Below are 20,187 nucleotides of genomic sequence, written 5' to 3'. Positions count from 1 at the left end.
CAGCATAGTTTTGTTTAGCCATGGCCCTCACAGTTCCACCGACCGAAGCATAATTGAAAATCTGGATAGACCTAATTAGAACAGAGCATGCAAGACGGCACAAGAATTTCACTAAACTAAATGCCTTTTTTAAGGAAAAATTCCCCCAAAGATTCTTAGCTGGTACATTTACAAACTTTAATATTTGCCAAAGAGGCTGAGTAAGAGTACATACTGACCATGCAAGGTGCCCACAATTTTGCCTTAGGGCATTTTCCTTTTTGGCTATTTTAAAACTGATTAAAATATTAAAGAAATGTGTCATCTTTAATTTTACGCATTTTGGAAATCAGGTCATCTTTTACTCACTTAGCTATTCGCAAATAAAAAAGATGCCCAAAAGGTGCATATTCTGAAGTAATACATCATCCCATAACCCGATCATGTATTACTTCAGAAAGGCGTGTTACACATTACAGGGGCTTACAAACTAGTGGGGCCTACTGGCGGTCCATATGTTGCTTAAGGGGTTAAGATGTCATCCTCATTGCTGACAGTAACAAAAGCACAATGTAAATCTATATATGTAAAGTATGAGCATTTTAGCCATATTTTAACCAAAAAAAACCTAAAACATTACAAACCTATACTATGTGTCCAAATGTTTGTGGACACCCCTTCTAATTAATGCATTCAGCTACTTTAGGTTGCACCCAGTACTGATACAGATATGCAAATACACAAATACACTCACACAGCTTCCTAGTCTAGTTCCTGTAGAGAAGTACCGCCAATAACATGAACCTGTTGGCATCATGCCTAATGCCAGGCATGAGCTAGAGGGGTATAAACCCCCAGCACTGAGCTGTGGAGCAGTGGAACTGTGTTCCTTGGAATGACAGTGCTACGTCCAAAACTTTTCAGGTGAGATGGGGATAAGGTAGAGTGGTGATCATCCAACATCCTAACGCTGAATGTAATCAAATACTCACATAAGAGAAAGTTACTCCAACTAAATCTTTTTAATCTTTTTTAATACCTTTGGTCTTGGAATAAACAATGAAAGAGCAGGTGTTCCAATACTTTTATCTATGGAGTGTTCAGATCCGTTCAGAGTGCATGTCCTAATGTAATTAAGCATGTAACTATGTGATGAAACCACTTTAACAGTGTAGCTTCTGAAGGCTAAATACACACTGAGCACTTCAGTAGCCTACTGGAGCCCATTGCTTTTAATGAGGGCCCACACACAGCCTCCGATGTCCAGCTCTTCCAGTGCCACTCAACCTCTTTCTCCACTCAGAACAAGATAAATACAAAATTGGTTTGTGAAGTAAACTTGTTTGCATCTAATAATTGTAGATTCCAGGAATGTAAGCATTAGTTTGTCCATTCATTTTCTTTACGGATGCCATTTTAGCTAATGCTGTTTGAGGCTACAGTTTTATACAGATTCATTCCACTAAATATATATGACACTGGTAGAGTGTCTATGAACATACAAACCATGCACTTGAAGTGAGTTTGAATGTGAGCGCAAGTGTGAAATATCTATTGCCGCTCTCACCGCCGCTCTTCCTCTCTGCTATATGTGTGCATTGTCTTGCGCTGGATTGAAATGTGTGTGTTTGGTTGCCTTAATGCTGTTACTGATTTAGAGCACATCAAGTACACTTTTGTCTTAGTAGCACAATCATCAGCAGCCGTTCTTGAACAAGGGATTTTATATATATATCATGTGAACTTTATTTGAACAATGTTGAGAGATAGAGGTAATGTAACAAAACAAATATAATAATGATAAATAAAATAATAATTAAAATGTAATTAATAGAAATGCAATTTTCTTGTGAGGGAAAAGAGTTAGGACACTTTGCCCTAAAAGCTGGTATTTCCTCCTTGGACTGCATAAAACATCAATTAGACTTTACTCCTGTAAACATCTACCAGTCTCTGCTACGTTTTTCCCACTCCTCCATGCAGAGATCTTTCAGCTGTTCAAGGTTCAAGCTTCAGTTTTTGCACAGAGGATCTCACAATTTCCTCAACCACCCTCTAATAAAATAAAAAATTCATAGTGGACTCTATGGTGGAGCTCTTGCCAGGCCTGGCTGCAGCAAAGCAGCCCCAAACCATGACATTTCCACCTCCACGCTTCACAGTCGGTATGGTTTCTTGTGCTCATATGCTGTTTTTGGATGGTGTCAAACATGTCTATAGTTACTGTGTTGCCAAATAATTCAACCCTGGATTGATCTGTCCAAAGCACATAGTTCCAGAAGTCCTGGTCTTTGTCTAGGTGTTCTCCAGCAAACGTTGGTCTTGCCCTCATGTTTTATTTAATTTCTTTTCTTGACAGCAAGGGTTTCCTCCTTGCACACCTCTTGCACAGATCTCTTTCTGATGGTAGATGCTATACTTTGACATCAACTGTTGCAAGAGGTGCTTGTACATCCTGTGATGACATTTCGGGATGGCTGACTTCTTCATGCAACTTGCAGTCTTCTCTTGGTCTGACCTGGCCATGTTGGTAGTTGTTTAAAATGTTGTTCCTCTTGTAAATTATTTTCTGGACAGTGGAACAGCTGATTTCTAAGCTGTTATTTTATTATTTTAAATTCCACTCTTTGGATCTCGCCATTAGTGACGCCATTTGCTTCAATCCAGACTAAGGCTCTGTCTGAAACAGAAGGCAGCTACCTCGATTCCTTGCTGCCTATGCTGTCTCAAAAGTCAGTACTTTACCAGAAGGCAGCATTGTGATAAAGGCACATGTAACCTGAATCATGTTTGAGACACGTTTCGAGGGCAGTAGTACCCCAATGCGTTTCCAGGATAATGACTATTGTCAGCTGGTGGTGTAACTCATTCAAACCATTAGACATAAAAAGCCACATTCTGGCTATTAAACTATTTAATACATTTGGAGGTTTTTAGTTTGAAACTGTGGAGGAACATCTTAAGGTTCTCTTCTCTCCTTTTTGTTTTCTAAAAATCTTTTGTTGAAGGTTCCTCAAAGCACTTTAAGAGACTCCTCCACAGTTTTAAACTGAAGAACATCCAAAAGTCCTATACATTTGACAATTTCTCCTCAGCAATAAAATATTAAGGGAAATAATTGAAAATAACTTACATTTGTACAGACTGCTGCATGCTTCCACCATGTTGCTTTTTCTCCAGAGATGAGCCGATGTTAACCCAGAGGGTCACGGGGTACATAAGGCAGTGAAGAATACATCTATGCTGCCTTCACAAATTGGCAAGATGAAGGTACCTTAGCATACATTCAATTCGGACATGACTCTGAACCTTCCTTGAGTAGGCAGCATTTATTGTGTTTTAGACACAGCCTAGATGTCTGAGGTTTAATAAGACAGGCTCCTCCAAAATCCTCTCAGTGATTGCAGTTGATTATAACTTGGGCATTTTAAGTAGTAATAAATGCAGGGGTGTCCTAACTGTTTTCCTGACAGGGAAACTGCTTTTCTATTACTTACATTTGACAAACAGGACATTTTAATAACGTTTCTTCAGTTTGGTTTAGTTATATTACCCCCATCTCTTTTATATTGCTAATTTCACAATATAATAAATGATTTGGGTGCCTTCCCCTGCAGTATTTTAAATTCCTCAATTTTGTTCCACCTTTTTGTAGTTTTACTGCACCGAGGAGGCCCTCACACTTTGTCATTCTGCTGTGAAGAAAGGCAGAATTCTGAAAGGTCCTTTCACTCCTCACCTGAGAAGCGAGGAGCTTTGGCATTCTGGCTTTGTAGTCCCGCGCTTTTCTCTGCTGCACTTGTGGCAGCCTTATTAGAGTCTTGGCCAGAGCCCCCACACCTGAGCTCTCTTGTTCTTTAAGAAGCTGTCTCATTATTGTGCTGGAGACAAACGGTAATGCAGCCGAGTGAACCTTGATTTCTCACCCCCCTCCAGACCCTAATGGACTCTAATGCAGGTTTCCAAGGGGTTCATAAGCCTTGAAAATTAGCCTCGCGATGAAAATTGGCCTTTTCGATGAAAAGAGGTAGTGCCTTATAACTTGAAAAAAATAAACCCCTGCCGTCAGAATGATTATCCTCGGACCGGTGAAAGGAAGTGTGTTTTTTTTTTTTCCTTCAGAAGAAATGACTCATATAACCTGAAAGCTTTAACACATAGTGCTCTTATATGGTGTATGAAGTGGTATTTCTCAGAGATCTGGCCACCTTATACTCGAGAAACCTTTAGATTGCTACTGTTTGTCCACTAGCTGAAGCTTTGCGCTTGTGCCAAGTCTCTTCACCAGTTCTGTCCGCAATGCTCCACACCTTCGGTTGTCATGTTCTTGATGGTGTGGTGTTCCACTAAGCGAATGGACTGTTTTCACAGTACAGCTATGCTAGCTGTAACAGTTGGTACTGAGAAGAAAGCAGAACATGAGAGGGCTATCTCAGTCCTAACACAAGTTCTTCAGAGGTTCAGGAAACACATTTAAGAAGTACAACCTACTAAAGAGGTCATAAATAAAGAGAGTGACTGAGAAAGAGAGAGAGAGAGAGAGAGAGAGAGAGGAAGACAAGGAAACATCTGTTTGACAATCAGCCCAAGCGCCAGCCTAAACCCAGCAAAATGACCTAAATGGCCCATAGTGGAGCTGAAAATGGAGGAAGAACAGTAGCAGCTATTTTCTCCAGCAGCTCAGTCAAGCGCACTGACATGATTCACGGCATGCTGACTGCATCCTCCTTCTGCAGCGTGATTGTATTGATCACCGCGCATGGCTTGCGCTGCTGCTGCTTGGCTGGACCCAAAAAAAATAAAAGTGAAATAAAATAAAATAAGAAGTGCAAGAGAGACAATAATGCTCGAGGAGAGCCTGGTCTAGAGCGGGATTTTAAAAGGTCAGGGGTTTATTGAAATCTGGCGATTTGACATTTATGAAGTAATATAGCCCTTCTAAAGAAAATGTCTTGTGCGTTTAGCAGGAAATAAGTGCAGATCTTCCAGGGAGCTCCTGCGACTTCCTCTGTGAGAACAGACTCCAGACAGAGACGAGCGAGAGTGCAGCCGTGGTGCACGCGAGCTGTGGTTTGCAGTGGGAAGAGAGAAAATGAGATAAACTTATTCCGTTTTATCAGAGTTATGAGCTTTCATTAAAGCCCTGTCCCCCCCAGTGCACGGCAGAAATCAGAAGCTGTCATCATAGCGCTCAGGCTACCAGTCTGCTCTCCTCCATTCAGTAGAGACCTATTTCAGGAACCAGAATCTTCCGCCATCATTGAAGGGCACATTAAAAGCCTTGATTCATTCGGGCTACTGGAGTGTTTTTAGTTGGCACGGTCGCCGTACCACTTCAGGACTTTCTAAAAAGCATTCAACAAATGGGTTATTTGGAGCAATGGCATAGAAGAATGGCTTTCGGTTCTCTAAAGAATCTAAAAGTGGAAGGAATGCTCAGAAGAAATATATTCTTCAACCTAATAGCTATTCTCTTTCAAATCAGTTCACTCTGAACACTTATAATAGGCTTCATGTGTATTAGAGTTCGGCCTAAGTCATCTTCAAAAGTGCTAATTTCTACTAGCCCCCTTACAGGATTCACATAGTATGTTAGCATTAAGCTAACATCAGTGGACTCACGTTTATTCACATTCTTGCAAACTGCTTTAGAACGGTCTCCTTCATTCACATGATTCTAGAACGTTCACATTCTTTTAAACTGCTTTAGAACAGTCTTCTTCATTCACATGACTCTAGAACGTTTGTGTTCTTTCAAACTGCTTTAGAACAGTCTTCTTCATCCACATGACTCTAGAACGTTTGTGTTCTTTCAAACTGCTTTAAAGCCGGCTTCTTCATTCACCTGATTCTAGAACGTTCACATTCTTTTTAACTGCTTTAGAACGGTCTCCTTCATTCACATGACTCTAGAACGTTTGTGTTCTTTCAAACTGCTTTAGAACGGTCTCCTTCATTCACATGACTCTAGAACGTTTGTGTTCTTTCAAACTGCTTTAAAGCCGGCTTCTTCATTCACCTGATTCTAGAACGTTCACATCTTTTAAACTGCTTTAAAACTGTCCATAATTCACCTGATTCTAGAACGTTCACGTCTTTTAAACTGCTTTAAAACTGTCCATAATTCACATGATTCTAGAACGTTCACATTCTTTCAAACTGCTTTAGAACAGTCTTCTTCATTCACATGAATCTAGAACGTTCACGTTCTTTTAAACTGCTTTAAAACAGTCCTTCATTCACCTGATTCTAGAACGTTCACATTCTTTTAAACTGCTTTAAAACGGTCCTTCATTCACATGATTCTAGAACGTTCATGTTCTCTTAAACTGCTTTAGAACAATGTCCTTCATTCACATGAATCTAGAATGTTCTTAGTGTTCTACAGTGTTCACACTGTTCTAGAATGTTGTCTTCTATTCACATCTGGTTTTGCCCATTAACAGTGTTAATAGTAAGCCGTGTTCACTTGTGAACTCCAGACGTGTTCTCACTGCAGGAAATGTTTATAGCATGGTGGTCCTGTATGGCTGTGTGTGTTACCGAGCCCAGGTCAGGGTGTGACCAAGGATATGACTGAAATAAAGACATTCCGCCGCCCCAACACACACACACATACACACATGCACACACACACACACACACACACACACAATTCCCTTTCCTTAAAAAAAAGAAAAAACTTCCCGCGTACCTGCTGGCATGTGAACAGGGCCATGTTGCCATGGCGATGGCTCCCTCAACAAATGACCTTGCCGCTCTCTCTCACTCTCTCGTTTTAGCACCTGGTGAAAAGGGATATTCACTGTAATGCCTTGGGTGTCTGAGCGAGGTGGGGGGGGGGTGTATAAACTGGCTAGACGGCAGGAAGTTTTTTCCTTTTTTTTCCCCTTTTTTCTTTTTTTTTTTTTATATAAGCACTCCAGGGAGATATCCCCAGTTTGTCAGAATGCTGCCGGCTGGCTGTTCAGTTAGATGTTCTATCTCAAGTTTACACCTTGAAGATGTTTCCCTTTGGAGTGGGCATGCTAACATCAGGGAGTTGGGTTCTTTCTGCGTGAATACTTCACATGAAAACAAGTCTGGGTTTAGTTTCCATAGTGCTTTTTTTTTTTTTTTTTTTTACTTTCGTCCTTGGAACTTTAGCTTTGTGAAAAGTACAGAGAGTTTGTGAACTGGCCGACAGTGCGGATCCTCCTTCCGGAGTCACGGACAATCTCACTTTTGCTCAGAAATGTCAGGAGGGTTCCAGTACACTGTTAGAAATAAAGGTGCTTCAAATGGTTCTTTGAGCGATGCCATAAAAGAACCTTTGCGTTCTGTAAAATGAGCCATGTTTGTCATAGAGGTGTGTGAGAGTGAAGAACCTTTTAAAGGTCTGAAGAACCATCGCTTTATGTGCAGTTCTACCTGGCTCTGCCACCAACGTCAGTAGACGTTATCTGGTTAAATGTAGGTCCTGACGTTGGGTGCCCATAATTCAATGGCAGGACAGCATCTAATGCCAACATCAATTTGACGAGAATCCAACTAGTCTTCCACACGTCACATGCCAACATTATATTGATGTAAAATACAGTACCAACATTTATTAGTTAGCTATGGTGACCAAAACCCAACATTTGCTAAACGTGATAATGCTAACGTCCACACAACGTGAAATTTGAATGTTCTTAGACATTGATATGTTGTTGGTTTTAAGGTGTGGTGTTAAGTGTCCAACAACAGTCTAACACTGGAGCTTGATGTCATCCCAATGTTGGTTTTTGACCATATATCATGTTGATTTTCAACCAAAATTCAACTTCTCCACAAGTTTTTCATTTTCAGCGAAATTTCTTCCAACGTCTCTCTGACATCAACTGACGTCTGGTGCCACCTGGGTTTTTATGCGGACGTTGGCTTTGATCACCATACCTCACAATTAAACAGTGGTACTGAATTTGACATCAATATAATGTTGACATGTGACGCGTGGAAGACGTTGGAATCTACGTCTGACATTAGATGTTGTCCTGACATCAAATTTTGGTCGCTCAATTTCAGGCCTAAACTCTACCAGATAATGTAACTTTAAATCAAGTGATGGTTCTTCAGACCTTTAAAAGGTTCTTGGCTCTTGCACATCTCTATCTTTATAGAATCAAAAGTGGCTCTTTTAAAGCATCGCTCAAAGATCCATTTGAAGCACCTTTATTTTTCAGAGAGCTCCACCATGAGCATGTTCTTTTTCTGTTGTAAGGAGGGGCGCGGGTTATTGGCTCTTTTCTAGGAGTCTGCGTAGGAGTGGGAAGGTAAGCAGGGATTTAAATGCATTGTGATTTCTGATTATTCCTTTGACTCACAGAGTCCACTCCGCTTGTGTTCACACAGCCTACGTGGAGCTGGCCCCTATCGGCTTCAGGTACTTCATGTCGGGTATGCAGTGTGCAGGTATGTGCCACAGTGCACCTGTATCTATCTGCTCTTCAGCAGGACATACAGTTGCTCCCCTGACCCTCACTAACCTGCTGTCTATCAGTGAGAAAACCCCTCCGGACTTCCTTTCCATTCTGTCCTTGTGGGATTGATGGTTCCTCTTTGTGTGTCCTTATAAATATTTTACAAATAAATAAACAAGCATAAAAATGCAATATACAGATGAATTTGAAAATGTCATATGTTTGAAGTATTTATATACAGTTGCAATCGAAATTATTCAACCCCACCGTTGCAAATTAGGTTTATTAGCAAGATTTACAAACTTTCATCTGTTTGCAATAAATCAATCAAACAAGAACAAATAGCTTAATTAAAATAGCTCAACACAACTAATAGAACAAGTGCTTTCTCCAAATTCAACACAGAGTGCTACTCGTAATGAATACTGCAGTCTCTGAATTATTCAACCCCCTCATGACATAATAGAGGACCCTTTTGCTGTTATGACCTGCTGCAAACATGATGCATTGCCAGACACCAGCTCCTGGCAGCATTCCTAAGGAATCTTAGCCCATTCTTCATGGGCAGTGGCCTCCAGTTCGCTAATCTTCTTAGGTTTGCAAGCTGCAAGCACCTTCTTTAAATCCCACCAAAGATTTTCTATAGGGTTCCAGAGACTTTGAGGTCCGCTTGGGATCATTGTCCTGTTGGAAGGCCCGATGACGCCTAAGCTCCAGCTCCAGCTTTTCCAGTGCCAGAGGAAGCAAAACAGCCCCATAGCATCACTGAGCCCTCGCCCTTCTCTGTAGGCAAGGTGTACCTTTCAGTATATGCTTCATTCTTCCTCCCAAAACCTTTGAAAACTAAAGTGGAACTTTTTGGGTATGTTTCAAGAACAGTGGATCCCAAGCATACCTTGGCTTGGTTTAAGAAGAAGTCCTGGAACATTCCGGAGTGGTCGTCACAGTCATCTGACCTGAACCCCATAGACAATCTTTGGTAGAATTTGAAGAAGACAGTTGCAGCAGTAAACCCAGGAGTATTCGTGAACTGGAGGCCACTGATTGCAGCAGGTCATAACAGCATAAGGGTGCTGTACTAAGCACGTAAGACACTTGTCGTTGTTGAGTATTTCTAAAACGGCTGTTGTCATTAAAAGTGGTATTTTGGGTTCTGTTAGTTGTGTTGAACTATTTAGAATGTTTGATTGGTTAATTGCAAACAGCTTTGTGTTTGTAAATGTTGGTAATAAATCTAGTTTGCAATGAGGATTACATTTTAATTGCAACTGTATGTATGTATCTGTTGTTTTATGTCCTAAATACATCCACATCAAAATGTAATAGTAAGTCAATACTACATCTCTTTTGAAATGCTATTTTTTATTCCCAGTTAGAATGCACAGAAATGTGTTCTTTCAGCAGCAACCTTGTCCTTTTATGAGATTTCTATGCTTTCATTTAGTGAATTCGTGCACTGTGAGTGACAGAGATACTGAAGGAAAAGTGCTCATTTTACCTTCAACTTTCATATGTATGTTGAGCCTGTATACATCGATCAGCCATAACATTAAAACCACCTGCACAATATTGTGTAGTCCCGCTTCTTGCCATCAAAACAGCTCTGACCAGTCGAAGCATGAGCTCCACAAGACCTCTGAAAGCTTTCTCTGGCATCTGAAACACCAATACATCTGCAGCAGATCCTTTAAGCTCTGCAGGTTGTGAGGTGGGGCTTCTATGGATCACATCAATGAGCCTTGGGCACCCATGACCCTGTCACCAATCCACCAGTTGTCTCTTCCTGGACCACTTTTGGTAGGTGATGACCACTGCAAACCAGGTGCACCTCACAAGACCTGCTGTTTGGAGATTCTCTGACCCAGTCATTTTGTAAAAAGGTGCTCAGGTCTTACTCTTGCTCCTTTTTCCTGCCTTCAACACATCAACTTTAAGAACTGCCTGTTCACTTGCTGCCTGTGATTTATAGCCCGCCTTTTGACAGGTGCAATTGTAACCAGATAATTATTGGTATTCCCTTACCTGTGAGTGGTTTGGATGTTAAAGCTGATCGGTGTATATTAAACCGTGCTGTTATTTATTTACTTTAATGTGCTTAAGTATTTTAACTTCAGCCCTTGGCTACTTATAATCGGTCTACAAGTCATTATATTTAATAATGTTAAATGGTTTTATATTTATATATATTATATACAGTTTTCTAGGATTTTTGCAGAGTTTAAAAAATGAAATCTGATAATACATTTGCAAAGAGAATTAATTGACTTAACTGTCTGAAAACTGCTGGAAAGCAACAAATTGTCACATTTATGCAAAACATTTTATCTCTCTTTTTTTTTTTACTTTTGTATTTGATGATCTGTTTTTACAGTGTGTCAAAATGCATGAATTGACTAATAGAAATCTCCAAAATTAGTTAGAATAAAATCTTTGTATTGACTTGCATTGCAAGTTAAGAGTTTTTTTTTTCCTGTTTTAAAGTGTAAAGACCAATTTTGAGATGCACGGTTTTTGTGTAATATTTGATTTGATGATATGTAAGGTTTCTAAAATTATAAAAACCTGCCTGTGAGAAAAACTGGCAACGTGGATTCATGATGATGTATTCTACTGTTTCTATTCATTTATTACCCCTTGATAAAGTCGATGTATTTTACTAGAATGTTGCCTTGGGAGCTCATTAGTTTCTTTAATCAGCCTTTTTTTGCTTTTAGAGGTGAGTACTTTATTGCCACAAGTTCTCTCATAATTAATTCCTTGATAATTCCTTTGGAACTATTGATTTTTTTTTACCATTCTCACATTTTTTACATCAGATGTGCATATATTTACAGAAGAAAACCCCTGTGGAATGGAATCTGGTTTGAGTCCCAGCTGTGCTGCATGCTTCTATAGCCAAGTCTCCCAGAGGGCACGGTTGGCTGTGTTCTCAACCCCCCCCCCCCCCTTCCTTTGACAGTTTAGCACGGTCGTGCATGCCAGAGCTAATCGCTTTTCTGTGCCCACTTCCAAGCTTTAGTGACTGTAGGTTTGTCTTGATTAAACACTGTTTGCTTGTGCAGAGTTGTTGGATTTGGAGGTGAGCTGAAGTTGGAAAGCAGAAACACAAACATGCATACTTTCCCAACTTCAGGCAACAGGCTGAGATGGCTTGCCTTCGCCTGCTTTGGCCTTGCAGTCAGAATCTAGTAACTGGGAGGGAAAGATGGTGTTAAGCAGAGTTGCAGGCAGTTGGGAGTCTGCTTGTTGTTGTTGTTTTTTGTTGTTTGTTTTTGAGGAGGGGGGGGTGTTTGATGCTCTCTGAAAAACAAAGAATTACCTGAGAAAGTTACCTGCTCAGAATGCTAGTCAGACATGCTAGTAGCTACTGGTTTCCAGTCTTTGATAACCATGGTAACAACTTTATTTATTGAGCTACTCCTTGTTTTTGGGCACTAAATGTCCTAAATGCACTAAATGTACACTATATGTCCAAATGTTTGTGGACAGCCTTTGTAATGAATGCATTCAGCTACTTTAAGTATCACCAATTGCTGACACAGATGTGCAAATGCACACACAAACAGCTTACAAATTGCATTTCTAATGGCCTCAATGTATTATTTTGTGGCCACTTGAAAGTTTATTTAACCATACAAGATAGTGTACAAGACATTTGAGGCCAAAGAATAGATTAAGGCCATAAGATAATATATGTAGGCTAACTGATAATATATTGTTAGGCCATGAAATAACATGTTGAGGCCACAAGATAATGTATTGAGGCCAAAAAATAACATACAGAGGCCACAATATGATAAAGTGAGGCTAGGCATTAATATGTTGAAGCCACAAGATCATATATTGAGGTCATAAAATAATTTTTTATCTTGTGGTCTCAATATGTTATCTTGTGGCCACACCTTTTTACAACCAACCATCATATCACGTATTGCTTTAGGGGCTCTGTAGTTTTGGGCGACGAAATCTATAGTGTAGTGCAGTGTCACTCGAAGCCCACTGTAAACAATTCTGACTCGGTTTCTCTAATACACTCCTTAAGAAACCTCTTGAATTTGAAACTGTGGAGGAACCTCCTTAAGGTGCTTTGGGGAACCTTCAAGGAATCTTTTTCTTCTAAAAACTTTTTCTTAAAGGTTCCTCAAAGCACCTTAAGAGATTCCTCCACAGTTTTTGAGCCCACACACACAAATCAACATACTGTACCAATGCACCCATCCTTTTCTCCAGTACGTTGAGTAGCTGATCTGCTGTTTCAGGGAGCTTCACGTTGGCGGAGCTGGGTGTGTGTGAGCCTCCTCAGCAGCAGAGTGTGTACTGCTCGGACCTGAGCCTGGTGCAGCGGGGCTACTCTCTGAGCACCGCCTCGGACGCTGACTCAGACCCCGAAGGCCTGATGACCCCGGAGCGCGCCGTCCAGCTGTGGAGCGGCCAGGGCCTGAAGACCTGCCGCAGCTCAGGCCTGTCCAGCCCTGATCACTCAGCACTGACCCTCACAGACTCCGAGAATGAACACAAGACCGATGACGAGTCAGGTAGGAAAGCTGAACGCCTCAACAATTGAGTATAAAAGTTATATAATATAAAAGTGTGTGAGTGTGAAGAGGAGAAGATGCGAGAAAGACGGTGCGAGGCCAGAGATGGGTGAAATGACAGACGGAGATCAACTTGATGTGTTCTATGGGTTTGAGTGAGATTGGCTGGAGTCCAGATTTCGAGGTTTTATTGGTTTTGGTCTTAGGTTTTGTTTTGTGTCAATAATAGAGAGAAATTCTGGCAATACGTAAGAATTTGAAGCCCTCAAACATAGTGAGTGACAGCTTCAAGAGGAACCTGCTTTTAGAAAGCTGAGTTTTTTTACCCTGGTGTTTTTACCCAATTTATGGGTCAAAAATGACCTGTCACTACAACAGCAGATACTGTAATGTAATCTGTAGACCACCAGGGACATTTTCAACCCTTAGAACAGAAGTGTACAGAATATTAAGGCTACACAAGGGTTAAGCATAAATGATATTCAATCCTAGAACCCAAATGATTCTTGACATGAGCTCTAGGAGTGTCTCAGAAATGACATGACACATGACATCAGTTTTATAAGCAAATGTAATTAAAAAAAGTGTCTGGTCTGATGAATCTTGATTTCTGCTGAGGCTCAAACATTTGGGGCCATCAGCACGAATGCATGAGCACAACCAGCCTTGTGTCAACAGTACAGACTGGGGGAGGCGGTATAAATGCCTAGGGAATGTTTTCTTGGCACACTTTGGGCCCATTATTACCAATCAATCATTGCTTGAATGCTGCAGCCCTTTGTGAATAAGATTGAACACCCTTGTTCTTTGGCCTCATTCCATATAACCCGGTTTGGCTCCATTTGGCACCTCTATTCTTCAGAGTGTTGCTAATTTTCTCTCAGCTAATCAATATCAGTGTTTCACCTGTCTGCTGGTGGAGAGATGTTACTGCCATCACGTTTGTGAGTCTGTTGTGTCTTAATGCACTGTGTGTCTGTGTTTAGGTCTAGCCTACTTCTCCATTTGAGGGAAGGAAAGTTAACATTGGTTGGTAACATTCTTTTCTTAATGTTGCCTGTATCGAATGTCTCCCTGCACTGAAAAATCAGCTGAGCAAACTGCTCATTTAAACTTTGCTTGATCAGATCATGCCTTCAGCTTCTGATGAACTGGGAGAAGACTGGGAGAGATGGGGGGAGAAAGGAAATTTGGGTGGCTTTTGCTTTGCGGTAGGAAGCCAAGTCCCCCCTCTGATGTGTGGAGCCAGGAATGATAGATGACAGGGTTAAAGGGGAGGTGACGGGGTGGTGGAGGGTTGCGCAGACTTGACATAGACATGTGAACAAGGTAGAGATACAATTTATTGGACGTTAGATTAGGGAGGGTGGCTTCAGGCACGTTCTTCTTTTTAGGTTGACTTGTGGGATCGGCCTGGAGGTTGATGTGTCCACTGTTTTTTGCTGAATATTCAAAATGGAGTTTCCCCCCATCATCCACTGAGAGAAAGAGTAAAGAACAACTTCTGATACAGTCTGATTCACTTGAAGGCTTAAGTGGCACTGTTGACTCAACATCATCCGTCTGCAGAGCTGGAAAACCAGCTGCAGTTCTAGACCTGCTGGTTTAAGACCAGCAGTTCCAAGGCGTTCTGTGGCTTTACTCTTACTAAATCTTACAAAAGCCTGCTAAACTACCCAACCTAACTGTGGTGTCTGTTGTTTTTATCAACTGTACATTAGCTCACTTTTCTTCCCATTCCACATTAGGTTAAAATGTGCAGCAAGTACATAAAGAATGCTTTAATTAAACCATTTTGTAGAATTGTAATAGAAAATCTGCCTATATTAACCCAAATACATTAGTTTTGATAGTTGTAAATAAAATATATATTCTCATCTGCATTGCTAATTATTCACAACAGCTCATAACCACACCTGAGCTTCTCTTGTATAATTAAACAATAAAAACTAGGCATTTACACCCTTCATAGTATCATTTATAACATCTGTGATATTCTTAGACTTAACAAAAAACAAAAAAGTTGGGAATTAAGACTGTTGATTACATTTAAACAACGGTACTTGGGCAATTTCTAAGCGAGAGATCACTGTGTCTTCACCAAGCCATAGCAGGAGTTACTTATAATGTTAAAATTAAACAGTCCGTCAGCATCGTCAACCACCTGAAACCACAGCATTCCCTTTAAACTGCACGTCGCTAGGTGGTGCACATCTAAGACTACAGCGCACCTTGGACTTTAACTTGCTAAATGGTCTCATCTGGAATGCTTCCAGGCTAAGATTAGCTTTTCTTTAGCTGAAGTCATCAGACAAAGGTCTTGTGTCCTGGATCGTGTAGCAATCTGAGGCTGCATATTAACTGAGAGTTTACAGTTATGTGAGCATGCAGTGATGAGCAGCAGTTTTACTGAGGGCAAGAATGCTGTTATATGTAAATGATGGGGTTTTGAGTTTGGCCTGTTTTTAGGCTAAAAAAGGACACAACAGTGTTTGAGGAAGTGCCTTCGAGTTCCTGATGTTGCACCACTGTTAACTTGATTTTTCTCATTAGACAGTGCTGTGCTCATTTGTTTACTCCCTGTGTTCTCTCGCTCATCCTTCTAAACAAAAGACGCTGAGTGTAACCACAGTAACTGGCATGTTGATGTCGCTAATTATAATGAAGACTGACACTTTGACTGATGACTTTGACTTTCCATATGAAAGTGGCCCAAATTGGAATTGAAAATGTCACTTCTTGCAGTTCACGCTGCCATACAAGTAACACTGTCAAAACGGCTCTGACCCGTGAAGGCATGGACTCCACAAGACCTCTGAAGGTGTCCTGTGGTATCAGCTAGCAAGATGTTATCAGCAGAATCGACAAGCAAGTCCTGAAGTTCACCGGTTGTCCATCTTTGGACCACTTTGGAAAACTCCGCAAGACCTGCCTGATGTTTTGGAGATGACTCCGTCGTTTACCTATCACAATTGGGCCCTTGTCAAAGTCACTCAGATCTTTAGTGGTATACTTTGGAAAAAGTCAAAAGGGTAAACTTATCAAACATCAGCAGATCTTAAGCCCATCTTAATTCTAATGAGAATTACAGTACGGTCTAATGAACAAGAACAGCATGTACCTGTTGCATAAATTAAGTTAGCAATACATGGAACACATTCCCAGACACTGGTTTAAGAAATCAAATCCAAACATTATAGATATATGCTTATAATTATAGATAATAACAGACCTGTTTTACGTTTGATTGCCTGTGCAGCCTATTTCTTTTTTTACAAGCCATTTTCTTCTTACACATACATTTATATGTGTTTGTCCATGACTTGTCGGGGATAGATTTCTGGTTGTGGATGCCTTTTGCCTTCCATGGCATTTAGCTGCTCAGTGATAGTACTGAAACCTGTTGAAACCATCCTCTGGTCCAGCCTTTAACGATACTAGTGCATTTTCAGGAAATGCCAGACTTGAGAAAAGAGGTGGATTTAAGTTACAGCTGCAGTCTTGATAATTTAAACTGGGCTCTTTGAAGTTGTGAAGTTGTCCCACATTCGGTGCTTGTTATCACATGAATGGAAATGAAGAAGAACGTACTGCACCTGCTCCACGCTTTCCTTGATTAACACAAGAGCGGCATTTGGTTAACGTCGCCTCTCTGATTACTGTGAACTCAACTGCAGTACCTGATGGTATGGCAAGTTACAACAAGCTGTTATTTTGAAGCTACAATCCATGTTCAGAAATTCAGAGTGCTGCTGGAGTAGTGAAGGAGTTAAGTCTTCATTGGTGTTTTGATCTCCTTATCGCCTTTTGATCTGCTTTGAACTCCCTGGTGCAGCGTCTGCAGCCTTGGGAATGTGCCGGTATTGCCAATGTTTGATACCATCAATATGACATTAAGTCATAAGGGCATTTCTGATGACAAACAGGGTGCAAACGAAGTGGATCTCTATGACACTGCCTTCCATTCACTCTGCTTAACCCAGGTCTAGTGCTTTGCTGCTCGTTCACTAAACTGCATCTTTAGCGAAGACTGAATTGCTACGTTCGTTCGTCCCTGTACTCCTTTTGTATCAGCTTTGTATCACCTTTACTGAAACAAACATTTGCAGGTTTCAGGGGTTATTGCCATATGTGACCAATAACAGAAGAGTTCTTGCTTTCACAGTTATTCTATGCTGCTGCTAGTCAACACATAGCCTTTTTCCACTGGTCGCCTAGTAGCAGCTTCACCGGTGGAATGGAAAACCACTGATTAAATATTTTTTATTGGTTTACATCCACTGCAAGAGGAGTAACAGCGTGTGCACTTCTCCATTGGTGAAAGGCAAACTTATCAGTGTGTTGACTCCTTAGAGCTTTCTTTGAGCTACTGTATTTCTACAAAAGCCACAAGGCTTCCGTTGTTGCTGGCTGCAGTTTGGTTTGATAAGCCCTTATTATTGCTTATTTTTAATCAGAGAAGTGATCAAATGTAAATCTAAATTTAAATCTAAAAATAATCTAAATATAAATTAAAATTCTATGAAATATGTTGTCAAAATGGGGTTATATACTAAAAAAAAAAAAATCAAGTTCATCAGGATGCCCCCAATACAAGAAAGTGAATACAACATTTTCTGAAATTTTTGATAATTTATTGAAAAGGAAAAATAAATTCCACATTGACATAAGTATTACAACCCTTTACCTAATACATCTTTTGCAATTAAGCACTCTGGCAGTGATTACAGCCTCCAGTGTTTTTGGGTATGATGCCACAAGGTTCCACCTGAATTTCTCTGGATTTCTTTGTCTCCAGAGATATTCAATTGAGCTCAAGTCAGGGCTCATCTGTGTTGTCCTGGCTGTGCACTTAGGGTCATTGTCTTATTAGAGTATGAACCTTTGGTCCAGTTGGATACCCTGACCAGCCTCCCAGTCCCAGACGATGAAAAACACTCCACAGCATGATGCTACCACCACCATGCTTTACTGCAGGGTTTGGTATTGGTTTCCTCCAGACATGCCACTTAGAATCGGGCCAAAAAGTTCAATCTTGGTTTCATCAGACCAGAGAATCTAGTTTCACAGTCTGGGAGTCCTTTAGATGTGTTTTTTTTGTTGTTGTTTTTTTTCGCAAACTCTAGGCAGGCTTTCATGTGTCTTTTACTGAGGAGAGGCTTCTGTCTGGCTACTGTCGCCATTAAGCCCAGATTGGTGGAGTGCTGCATTGATGCTTGACCTTCTGGAAGTTCCCCCTTTCTACACACAGGATCTTTGGAGCTCAGCCAGAGTGACCATTGGGTTCATAGTCACCTCTCCTACCAAGGCCCCTCTCCCCTGATTACTTAGTTTGGTGCGGTGGCCAGATCTGACCTGTGAGTCCTGGTTGTTCCAAGGATTGTCAGACCTTATATAGACAGGTCTAGGTGTGTCTTTACAATTCATGTCCAATCACACTGAATTGACCACGGGTGGACTCCAATCAAGGTGTAGAAAAATCGGAAGGATGCTTAAGAGAAATGTGAGACCCCCAGAGCTAAATATCAAGCGTCAAGTAACTTTCCTTTTCTCATTGTGGAGTATTGAGTGCAAGGTGCAAATGTGAAAGGGCCTTCCAAATGCATTGTATGTGGCTAACATTTATATATATTATATAGACCAATATAGCACTGCTTAAACTGCATAGCAAAATCATTACTTCCCTTAAACTGTGTCCAGTTGTGAAGGCATCTTCTGTGGATTCTAACACCATGGCAATGTCTTATCCATAAGAATGGAACTGGAATAGTTGTACCAGTGCCAGACTTTTTGCACAGTCTTAAGACGAACACTAATGAGTGCACATAAGTTTCCGTTAATTGTTAGCTATATTAGCCTAATAGCTCAAATGTAAAAATAAAGAAACGTCAGAACTTCAAATTTCAGACACCAACCATCTCTTGACTGACTGACTGCCTTTGATGTCAGGGGAAAGAATGTGAAAATTTGACTTTACCAGACTACTGGTTTACATGCACTCCTCCTCCTCCGTACAGACGGTCTGCTTGGCTATTATAAGGAGCAGCTGTGCCGTATGCACATTAGTGTAAAAGGAAACATTAGGGCTAAAGAACAGATGTGCATAAAACTCATACTGCACAAAGCAAAAGAGCATCAGTGGTGCAGCAGTTGCACTTTATGGCCACTGCAGTGAACACCAGAGGATCAGACCAATTCAGTTACCTTTGCTTTCTCTGGTGGAGTTGTGTTGAACATCTATGCTAAGAGCAACAGCAATGCTGTATTGAGCTGTGTTCTCTGGAAAGGAGGACAGTTCTTTATCCAATACTTTTGGGATGAGTTCGTGAGTTGAGGATGAGGTGGGGTGGTAATTATCCAGCATCCTGACCTCACTAACATTCACTCGGACTAAAGCAAGATAAACTCTTTTTTTAATACCCTTAGTTTTGGAAGTAACAATGAACGAGCAGGTGTCCCCATACTTTTGTCCATACAGTGCATACGTGTGTGTACTAGATCAGTGTTTTTCAACCCTGGTCCTGGAGGCACCCTACCCTGCTCCATATACACCTGATCCAACTAATCAGCTCATTAACAAGCCCTTTCAGGCTTTCAAGGATGTGTTAAAGCAGAGAGTCCACTAAAATGTGCAGGACAGGCTGCCTCCAGGACCAAAGGTGTCAAGTAACAAAGTACAAATACCTCGTTACTTCACTTAAGTAGAATTTGTGGTTATCTATACTTTCCTGGAGTAATTATATTTCAGCCGACTTTTTTCTTCTACTCCTTACAAATAGCCTCGTTACTTCCATTTCATTTCTGTTTGTTTTCATTCCAGCTTGTCATCATTAAAAAAAAAAAATCAGAATTCGGAAACTGTGACATAGCAGACATATGTAGCATAGTATGAAGATGTCCGAGACTCAAGAGAATTCGAGTGAAACGTCCCAATTTACATTTACATTCAAGTAAAGGTTGTTGATAACATGCCTCTGAAGTTTGACTTTTTGCACCATTACAATACATATAGGCAACTACTCCTCATATTTTCCCTCTATAAAACATGTTAATGCTCAGTAGTGCACATAGATGCTGCTTTAATATATTTGATATTACTAAAATGCATTCATTTTCAATATGCATTATATGCAAATGCAGATATGCAGCTGAATCAGGCAGCCTAGTGCATCTATAGGCCCATGTGGCACAGCCTAAGCTTCTGGCCTTTGTTTTCCTTACATTACTTTTAT

At 40.7% G+C, this 20,187-nt stretch overlaps 1 protein-coding gene across 6 annotated transcripts in view; it reads left to right on the top strand.

Annotated features, from left to right (window-relative positions):
• tenm2b (teneurin transmembrane protein 2b) overlaps window positions 1–20,187 on the top strand; it is a 325,773-nt gene that overhangs the window by 84,050 nt on the left and 221,536 nt on the right. For 3 of the 6 annotated variants that reach the window (XM_072662449.1, XM_072662448.1, XM_072662452.1), the window contains exons 3-4: window positions 8,353–8,412; window positions 12,680–12,955. The exons of 1 other annotated variant lie outside the window; for it this stretch is intronic. In XM_072662449.1, coding sequence (XP_072518550.1) covers window positions 8,353–8,412; window positions 12,680–12,955 — 336 coding nt within the window. The remainder of the gene's footprint in view (window positions 1–8,352; window positions 8,413–12,679; window positions 12,956–20,187) is intronic. 2 more of the 6 variants (XM_072662451.1, XM_072662450.1) reach the window with 1 other exon arrangement.

Source organism: Salminus brasiliensis, chromosome 18 (assembly GCF_030463535.1).
Source record: "Salminus brasiliensis chromosome 18, fSalBra1.hap2, whole genome shotgun sequence".
In the NCBI taxonomy this organism is placed as follows: Eukaryota; Metazoa; Chordata; class Actinopteri; order Characiformes; family Bryconidae; genus Salminus; species Salminus brasiliensis.
Note: the sequence above shows the minus strand (reverse complement) of the source record. Positions and strands in the feature narration are given on the sequence as shown.